General features: G+C 47.0%; 1 protein-coding gene across 1 annotated transcript; it reads left to right on the plus strand.

The window, feature by feature from the left end:
• Positions 1-3,559: 3,559 nt before the first annotated feature.
• MAD2L1BP (MAD2L1 binding protein) lies at positions 3,560-8,212 on the plus strand. Its single transcript, XM_030558356.1, has 3 exons — positions 3,560-3,605; positions 3,724-4,091; positions 6,410-8,212. Exons 1-3 carry the CDS (start codon positions 3,560-3,562, stop codon positions 6,944-6,946), a joined length of 951 nt encoding a protein of 316 aa, XP_030414216.1. The 3' UTR covers positions 6,947-8,212.
• The last annotated feature ends 2,186 nt before the right edge of the window (positions 8,213-10,398 follow it).

The raw sequence follows: 10,398 nt of genomic DNA on the forward strand, positions 1-10,398 counted from the left end.
CACTGTTACTAAGTACCAAGTCGGAAAAAAAAATGGTGGGTACTGAGCACTCTGGCAATCCCACTACCAGATTCTCTTTCTCTCCCTAGCAGTGCCTACCACAGATCAGCTGTTCTGTGGTGTCAGAAGGAGCCAGGGTGCAGTGCACTGGGGGGGAGGGGAATGGGCAGAACTGGGCAAGGAACAAGTGGAGCGGGAAGAGGTGGGGTGGGGCCTTGAGGGCAGAGGTGGAGAGGGGATGGTGGGCTGAGCCAATGGGGAAGCATCCTTGGCAGATTAGAAACACGGTGCCTAAACATCTATAAAGACAAAATTATACAATATATATCAAGCATACTCTGACACATTTTAACAATATGGTCTAGCAGTTAAAGCAAGAATTTTTGACTGAGAAACTCTGGGTCATCTTCCCAGCTGCCCCACTGTATAGTTTTGCCAAATCACTTTGCCTCTAGTGAGGTTTCATTAATTAATGTTTGTAAAGCACTTTGAAATTCTTTGATGAAAGGTGCTATAAAAAGACATGGTATTAGGTTAATCTAAATACAGTACATTACATCTCCACACTAAGCATATTACACACACAAGAACATGCAGAAGCCACAGAACTACAGATCCCATCATGCATTTCAAATATACAATTGGGACTCCTTTTTCTTCCTCATTTTGATTTTTAAAATTGCAGCCAATGATGAATAAGTTATGTTTTGTTTTCAAACACAACTAGCTGTAGCCACACCCTCTCAGTGCTTCCTGGCACAGCCTCCTCCAGGACTGACCATCTATGGGTAACAAATTGCATCACCCACTGCAGCAGGCTGAGAACATATAAGAGTTTCAGAGCAGTACTCCCATCTAGTGGTTAGTCCTAATTTTCCTAATGTAAAGCAGGTCTGTTTGTATAGTGCTTAAAAAAATGAAGCCTGTTCCTGATTACAGGTTTCCGAGTGGTAGCTGTGTTAGTCTGTATCAGCAAAAACAACAAGAAGTCCTTGTGGCACCTTAGCGACTAACAAATTTTTTTGGGCATAAGCTTTTGTGGGCTAGATCCCACTTCATCAGATGCATTGAATGGAAAATACAGGAGCAGGTATGACTACATGAAAAGATGAGAGTTGCCTCAGTCTAACATTAGACTAACCTCACACTTTGTAAGGCAACTCCCATCTTTTCATGTATTTATACCTGCTCCTGTATTTTCCACTCCATGCATCTGATGAAGTGGGTTCTAGCCCACAAAAGCTTATGCCCAAATACATTTGTTAGTCTCTAAGATGCCACAAGGACTCCTTGTTGTTTTTGCTGATCCTGATTAGGTTCTTTGGGTTCTACTGTAATATAAATAATAAAATAGTATGTGTCTTGGCCACAGTCATGCAGTGAATTTGTAGTAGAGTGAGGAGTAGAATCCAGGAGCTCTGAGTCTCAGTCCCTCGCCTGCACTAATCACTAGACAATGTTGCCTATAGCAAACCAGCTGGACATGGAAATTAAAGAAGGAGAAATCATGTGTTATGGAAGATATAGCCCCACTTCTCTCAACTTGGTATCATTAATAGTCTGAGGAAAGAGTATTGTCCTTGGCCTACACCCAGGAGGCCACTGACAGACCCTGTTCCACTGATATGGGTCTTAAAAAAAATATATTGCAGCTGACATCCTTTCCTGTTCTTGGTGAGAGGTCATCAGAAGGACCCTACAACTCAGCCTTTACCTTGTGGCATGATGGTGGCCAAATTCAGTTTGTTGTCGTAGCCAAGTTAAAAGGTGTCAGAATAAGTCTACCTGCCTAGATACTGTAGTGTTCAGAAGTGCAAGGGAAGACTAAGTTTATATGGAACACATTTAATTCCTTCCCTTGCTTTTCCCCAGGGTGTTTTTGGCTGATTACAGACTCCCATAAAAAGATGGTCAGACTAGATATGCAAGGCTGATTATGTAAAAGCAGCAAAGAATCCTGTGGCACCTTATAGACTAACAGACGTTTTGGAGCATGAGCTTTCGTGGGTGAATACCCACTTCTTCAGATGACATGCATCTGAAGAAGTGGGTATTCACCCACGAAAGCTCATGCTCCAAAACGTCTGTTAGTCTATAAGGTGCCACAGGATTCTTTGCTGCTTTTACAGATCCAGACTAACACGGCTACCCTTCTGATACAAGGCTGATTATGTGGATAAGCCACAAGCTAAGTAGTCAGTGGCAATGTCACTTCTCCTCAACGTGCTGAGAACCTTTTATCTCCCTTTCATTGCCTTTTGTATAAATCCCATTGTTATAATTAATTATGGTAATGATGTTACTGTTAATATATTAGTTATGGCTGGAATGTTATCATCATGCTGGTTAAATATCACATATTTTTTGTGGCAGTGTCATTCACAACAGATGACACACCTGAACTGTGCAGAGGCAGTGGTGTTCTCTGGTGAATGCCACTCTGTAGCTGAATGCCCACCTCAAAGCTTGAGTTTTCACTGATCACATGCAAAAAGTAGCCTAAATATCACCAAACAAGAGTTTTCTTCAAAAAGCCCCAATTTTTCTTATTTCAAAAAAGATTGACAGCATTGTGCAGAGGCCACCTCTCACTCATGTGGGCTGTTTCCAAGTTCATTTGCCGCCCTTGTTTCCTCATTGGCTTCCTCCTTACCTAGTTGGATACATCCCAATGTCAACAAGAAGCCCTGCTTTGCTGCAGCCATCCAGCAGAATTCTTTTTATTCCCAGTGGCATAAGTGCCACGTGGCCTCTCCTAACCAAAGAGGTCAATTTGGTCCAGCTGCCTGTGTGCCTCAGGGGCTGCTCATCTAAAGGCCATAGGGTGACCAGACAGCAAATGTGAAAAATTGGGACAGGGGGTGGGGGGCAATAAGAGCCTATATAAGAAAAAAGATTTAAAAAACGGGACGGTCCCTATCAAATCAGTACATCTGGTCACCCTAAAAGGCCACCAGGTAGCAGCAAAGAGCCAGGGATTGTCGAGCTGTGGGACTCTGCATAAAATTGCGCCCATTTCGCCCCAAGAAATTAATCTGTAACCCAAAGAAGTGATTCAGTATTTTTGTCATTGAGGCCTTTCAAAATTGGCGAAAAATTGCAGCGGCTGGCAACACCGCATTGTCGGAGGAGAGGGCGCAAGGGTTTTAGGGGGCAGAGCGGGAGGCTGCGCGTGCACAGGGCAGGAGGGCTTGGGGAAGGGGCAGGCAGACCGGCGATGGAGGCTGAGCGTGGCCCAATAAGACAGGCGCGACAGAGCGTAACTATGGGGGCTGTCAGGGCGACAGACAGGCCAGGAGCCCCGGCCCCGTGGTGTCTGGGTGCTATGCCCAGTGCGCCATAACCAGGCCCCATCCCCGGCACTAGATCTCCCCACTCAATCGCTGCCTGAGGCCCAGCCCCACTATGCCGGGGGGGGGAGGGGGGAACGGCTTGTCTCCGTCGCTTCCGCCCCTGCCCCCCCCCCCGAGAGACCTGAGCACGCACACCGGGGCCTCTAGCCCCGCCCCCTTGGGAAGGGCATGGGGCGGGGCGGGGCACCTCTGTGCCCTAAAGAAACATGGCTCCGGCGGGGTCAGGCCCGAGGGACCGGAAGCAGAGCGGGCGTGAGACTCCCATGATGCCCCGCGGCGGCGGCTGTTCAAATCGGGGCCGGGACGCCGGAGGCGGCCGAGTGCGAGGCAGAAAATGGCGGGGCCGGGCCGCCAGGAGCGGGCAGGTGAGGCGGGTGGCGGGCTCCCCTCCCCAGCCGGCCGGCGCTGAGTGACTTCTCCCCTCTCCCCACAGCTGACCTGCTCCAGACCGAGCCCGCGGAGGCCCCGACGGTGACCCCGGAGCTCGCCGCGGGACGGGGCGGCGGCGGCAGCAGCACGGCGGCGGCGGCGGCGTTTCACTGCCCGCAGGGCCCGGCCGGCCGCGCCCCAGGCTGCCACTCGGTCTCAGTGGTGTTCCCCGGCCCCGTGACCCAACAGGGCTGCTGCCACTTCGCCTGCGAGCTCCTCAAGCACGTGCTGTACCAGCGGCACCAGCTGCCCCTGCCCTACGAGCAGCTCGCCTACTTCGGCAGGAGGGCGCTGCCCCGCCAGCCGCAGGTGAGTCTGGGCCTCCCCGGGCCGGCCAGCGTCGGCTAGCGGGAGCCGGCTCGGGCCACTCCTGGCGCCGCCCTAGAGCCACGCGGCTGGCGACCCGTCTGCGCTGCCCTCGGCTGCCGGGTTCGTTCCGCCCTGTGCAGCGTGAGACCCTCTTATCCCGAGCTGGCTGCTGGCCGTCTCCTCCCCCTCTAGGAAATCTGCTTCATTCCGCTGCCTGCGCAGCAAACCGAGCTCTGCTTCCATCCCCTGCACTATGTGACTGCCTGGGGCCAAGGAGAGCTGGAAGCAGTTCCCTGCATGTCCTGCAAATAGCAGCCTGTTCTGCAAGGCCAGGTAGGAATTCCAGCTGCTCCCCGCCCCAGAGGTAGGATGCTCTGCCCTGGTTCAGGAGAGAGCAGCTACAGCTCATAGTAGTAAACTTTCTGGTTGGTTCAGGAGCAGCGACCGGTTGCAGAAAGTCTTGGCTGGAGTGGTATCTTGGAACCAAAAAGCTGAGATATGAGTGTGCAACTTTGCATAACTAGGATAGACCAGACTCCTCAGCAACAGGGGCCAAGGGAGGTCTGCAGAGATGTTATGCCCCATGTATTTGAAATATTTTTTAATGATAAACTTGAATGTGGTAGAGAGATTATATATTTTAAAACAACTCATCAGGCTAGCAATACAGGATGTAGACAATCTTTCTCTCAGACCTATGCAGAGAGTGTTTGGTGTGCAAGAAAACTTTGACTAAAGACTAGGAGGCTCATCTTTCTTACTGAATGAGGTGGCACTGGCTCCGAAGGCAAGTCAGCCTTTCCCAAGAATTGGGTGTCTAATCTATTAGCTGTCTTGATTTGTAGCTTCTGTCAAGATATCCTTCTGTATTTCAGGTTTCATGCATTGTAGGTTTTGTCTTAAACACAGTATTATATTTAATGTGATTCCTGGGGATACAATACCCTAAAGAGAATATATTGGGTAAGGATAAAACTACTTCACCTCTCTGGTGGTTCTACTCCTGGGGGAATTCCATGCTACTGTGTGCATGCATAATTAAGTGATGCATATTTTTATTTTTTTGCACAGAGAAAAGCTTCTGCTGAAAAGTTGCTGCAGTTCTGTTGTGGTGATAGAACACAGCAGTTGCTCCCAGCCAGTTAGGGAAGAGAGCCTTCACAGTGCCTGTAGGGCCAGGTCAGGAGACAGGCAGTGTGGGACTGCTGTGAGGGGTCAGACAAGGGTTCATAAGGACTAGTAGGGGAGGACAGACTGGGACAGGGGCTGAATGGGAGTGGAGGTGCAGAGCTACAGGAAGGAATGGGGGTGGCTTAGTGGGGGCACAGACACATGAGGAGGCAGTGCACTGCTATGGGAGTAGCTGAGTGTGGGCCCAGGTATGTGGGGACAGGGGGTGCAGGGCTACAGGAGGATGGGAGGAATGGGTGTCTGAGTAGGAGTGGAGGGACATGTCAACAGGGGCAGATGTGCCTAACTGAATATGAGAGGGTAGGGGTCAGCCACGGTCTGCATGGGGGGGAAGATCGCTAAGTCTCCTTCCCACTCCACCCAAAAAACCTGTTCCATACTTTTCATACCCAACAACCTTCCAAGTTTCTCGCCCCAGCTCCTTCCCAGCATTTACTCTCCCCAGCCTTTGCACTGCTTCTGAGGGGTGGAGAAAATACAGTTCTGTATTGTAATTCATTTACTACTCAGTTCTGTATTAATATGCCTAGTAAGGAATCTATTTGTCAAAACATTTTCTGAATCTCTCGTTTGTATTGTTACAGACATACTTCCTGACAGGTATTTTGAAATAAAGACAAAATAATTGAAACTGATGTGATTGTTTGTTTTGACAAATAAAATATGCAGAATTTTGTAGAATCTGAAAACACTGTGTGCAGAACTTTTAACTTTGGTGCAGAATTCCCACAGGAGTATTGGTCAAATTGTCTTAACTAGAGACCTAAGAGACGGCTGATCTACTGTGCTCCAAAGAAAATCCAGACACCCCCCTACAGAATGGGGTGAATGTTGTCATGGCTAACTGTCACATTTCAGTCAAGCTCTGAAAGGTCACAAGTTTCTAGTTCTGTTACATCTATCCTGATTTCTTTATTTCTACTGACCTTAAATCCAGGAAACACTAGTATTGAAATTGTTCCAAGTTGGTTGCTAACAAGACACCAGGATGATTCCTCTTTTCAGTCTTAAACTTTAACAATTCTGTTCTTTCTGTGTCAGATCTGGTTGTTCAAGGTGCTTAAACATCATTAAATGGACCACAGCATGCCTAATATTTCAGAATGTACCAATTTTTTCCTTGGCAGGATGGAGATGCAATTAAGAAGTTGCCACATCCCCCAGACCTAGGGAGCAGCAGGAAGTGCCAGCAGTTGCTAATGGACCTGGAGGGAGTGTTCTGGCACTTGGAAGCCATATTCAACCTGACATTGGTCCCTCGGGTCCTTATTCTAGTTGGAGGAAATGCCATGAGCCCCAAGGAGCTCTATGAGATCAACTTGGAGGGCATCTCTGTAGGCAATGCTGAGGAGAGCCTGCAAACACCATCCTGTGTTCGTAAGCTTTTCCACTCACTCTTCCTTGCAGACGTCTTCAGTGAGTTACAGGCTGTTCCTGTCATGGGAACCATTGTCATGGTCCAAGGCCACCGTGACTGTGGCATTGACTGGTTCCGACCCAAGCTCAACTACAAAGTGCCAACACGTGGAAGGAAGTTGACTATCAACTTGTCCTGTGGTGGAAACAGCAGTACAAATTCATCTTTTCAGCAGGGAGTGACCTCTGTGTGGGACAACTACATATGGTTCCAAGCACCAGTGACAGTTAAGGGTTTCCATGAATGACTATTGATCTATAGCATTTTAATGAGACATTTAAAATCAGTTGGTGCTACTTTAGTTGATGCAAAAACATTGTTTTTTAAGATTTGTAACTACATCTCTCTGAATCCTATATCCAGGGAATCTGCTACATGCGTGAAGCTGGGGTGTGTTCCACTGTCCATACAACAGAGCTTTAAATATCCTCATACAAGGGGAAGCACTAGAGCAGTTTTGCCCACAGATGTAGGTCTCTTAGGTGAACTGAGTCAGGAAGAAGGAATTCCGTAGAGGGTTGGTGGGAGTAATTTTGTTTGTGCAGCATGCCCACTTACTCAGCCAATACTTGAAGCAGCCTTTTCTGGGAGTATCATGGTGTTAACACAGCTGTTCTCCTCTGCTTGCTGATAAAGTAGTGTACAATATTAATGGATGAATTGGAACTTGATTAATGGGTGCTTAGCCTTAATTTGGGGCTGACAAGGGCTATCTAGCAGGTCATATTAAGCCACTCAGGATCTCATCTCCTTTACAGTCTAGTAATTCCATAAAAATGGAGGGAGGTTTGGGAGTTGCATAGCTATAAGAAGAATCACTTAAGGGATGTAATTTATGTGTGAGGAATGTTCTAAAGAGGGAGACCTCTAACCACGAGAGAGGTCTTCTGCCCAGCACTGCTTTTTTCTATACTTGTGGAAGAATGGATGTCTGAGCAATGCCACTTGCACCCAGCATGAGAAGGCTCTGAATGTTTTAAATTTTTCAGCTATCAGTGAAACCATATAAATGATTCATGTTTCATTTCTATGAATGGCTGAGGCTCTTCACTAATCTCAAACTGCACAGCATCTGATGCCCATTTTAAACTAGAAAGATCTTCAAGCTTGTGGATTTCACTTTATAGCCCTTCCTATTCCTCCGTGCCCCAATTCAGTAGAAGGTTAGGGGTTTGTACAAGAGTTTTTCACTTTTTTATGCTGTTCTTCACCTATATACAATCAGTTTGTCAAATATATAAGTTGTTACCCATTTTAAGTTTTGTTACAGAACTAGCATACCTATCACTGTCCTCTCACTAATTTCTTTTGAAAGGAGATGGGATACTTCCAGTTTCTCAGTAACTACACTCAATTTTAGGCTGTTACCTTAGGATAGAAATGGAGGTAGGGGCAGTAAAGTACCTTAGAAAGGGTAATGTCTTGCATGTGACCTAGGAGCATAAGGAGGAGTCACAGCAGATGGGTGAGATTCCAGAGGACTGGAGAAGGACACATAGTACCCATCTATAAAAAGAGGAATAAGGACAACATGGGGAACTACAGACCAGTCAGCTTAACTTCAGTACCGAAAAGATAACAGAGCAAATAATTAAACAATCAGTTTTCAGACACCTACAAGATAAGTGTGGATTTGTCAAGAACAAATAGTGTCAACCAACCTAGTAACTCTTTAAGAAAGCAACAAACCTTGGGAATGGGGGGTGGGAGGGAAGCAGTAGCTGTGGTATATCTTGACTTTAGCAATGCTTTTGATAAGTCTTGCATGAGTGTCCCAAACTAGGCAAATACAACCTCAATGGAGTTACACTAACGGGTACATAACTGGTTGGAAAAATCATTCTTAGAGTAATTACCAGTGGTTCACAGTCATGCTGCAGGGATCAGTTCTGGGTCTGGTTCTGTTCACTGTCTTCATCAATGATTTAGATAATGGCATAGAGAGTACACTTAAACATTCATAGATAATACCAATCTAGGAGGTGTTGCAAGTGTTCTAGAGGATAGGATTAAAATTCAAAATGAGCTGGAGAAATGGGCTGAAGTGAATAGGATGAAATTCAGTAAGAACAGTATTCCACTTAGGAAAGAACAGTCAGTTGCACATGTACAAAAGGGGAAATGACTGCCTTGGCAGGAGTACTACAGAAAGGGATCTGGGGGTCAGTGGATCACAAAAATGAATTAACAGTATAGGTTTTGTGGATTTTTGTGGATTTTTTTTTGCAAGTGTATGTTGGGATGTATTAGCAGGAGTGTTACAAGTAAGCTATGAGAAATAATTCTTCTACACAGTTTAGGCCTCCACTCTTCAGGAAAATATGGTCAAATTGGAGAAAGTCCAGAAAAGAGCAACAAAAATGATTAAAAGTCTAAAAAACATGACCTGTAAGGGAAGATTCAAAAAGTTTGGGTAGTCTAGAGAAGAGAAGACTGAGGGAACATACCTTTTGCAAATACAAAAAGGTTGTTACAAGGAGAAGGGAGAAAAAATGTTCTCCTTAACCTGAGGACCGGACAAGAAAGAATGACTTAAATTGCAGCAAGGGCAGTTTACGTTCGACATCAGGAATAACTTCCTGTCAGGGTAGTTAAACACTGGAATAAATTGCCCAGGGAAGTTGTGGAATCTCCATCATTAGAGACTTTTAAGAGAAGGTTAGACAAACACGTGTCAGGGATGGTCTACATAATACTTAGTCCTGCCTTGAGTGCAGGAGCCTGGACTAGATGACCTCTCAAGATCCCTTTCCAGTTCTACAATTTTATGATCTTGTTCAGCAGCAAAACTCTCCTGGTTCCTCGCTGACTGGAATAATGGAGGGGAGAGAAATGGAAACCTACCAGACTTCATCTAGTACACTATGAAAGGGAGCTCTATCAGATCCAGACCTGTTGGGTTGGGTGATCCTATTGCAGTGCAACCAGCTAGGCTCTTGTTACCCAATTGTGGGGTATGGCCTGGGGCTGTACAAATGCCTCTTAATCTAGGTAAAGAAAACTAAATGAATTCTTACTAGTAAGGTCATTTAGGCCCAAATCCACCATTTTAGGCACCCCTGAGACATAGGTGCTGGAACTGGGAGTCCTGCTTCTCTCCCCAACCCCACACACACAGCTTGAAGTGATTTCCATCCTATAGAAGGTTTACAGTTTGTATAGTGGGGGTTCTGAGAGCCATTGTTCCAGCACTGCTGCACTGAGATCCTCAATCTCCGTTCAGCTGTTACCTCTCTGGAGGCATCTAAATGTCCATGAGTCTCCAAAGCAGTGGGTATGTGTACTGCTGCCTCATGCCTGAGGCTATAGACCCTGATTGAGTAGGTGTTCTTGGAGCATGCCTGATTCTACCAAAAAAAAAAAAAATGGCTGGGGGCTAGAGAGGAGGCAGAAGTGGCCTCCCTTTAGCCCCGTGGTTAGGTCTACCACATCCTATCTGACACAGGTCCCCAAACTGTGAGGTACATCTCTCCAGGGGGACATGGAGGAATACTGGGGGGTGCAGCAGGGCCCAAGCCACCCCCATGGGGCAGGGAGGGAGTGCCACCAAGACCCTCTCCAGTCCAGCTGCAGCCCCTGGCCCTGCTGTGACTCTACATTTGGCCCCTGGCCACAGCTCTGCTCCTGCCCCCAGCCATGGCCCCAACTCTGGGAAGGGGGGTATGACACTGAAAAGTTTTGGGACCCTCTGCCTGATGT

The sequence above is a fragment of the Gopherus evgoodei genome, chromosome 3 (genome assembly GCF_007399415.2).
Source record: "Gopherus evgoodei ecotype Sinaloan lineage chromosome 3, rGopEvg1_v1.p, whole genome shotgun sequence".
NCBI classification, from domain to species: domain Eukaryota; kingdom Metazoa; phylum Chordata; order Testudines; family Testudinidae; genus Gopherus; species Gopherus evgoodei.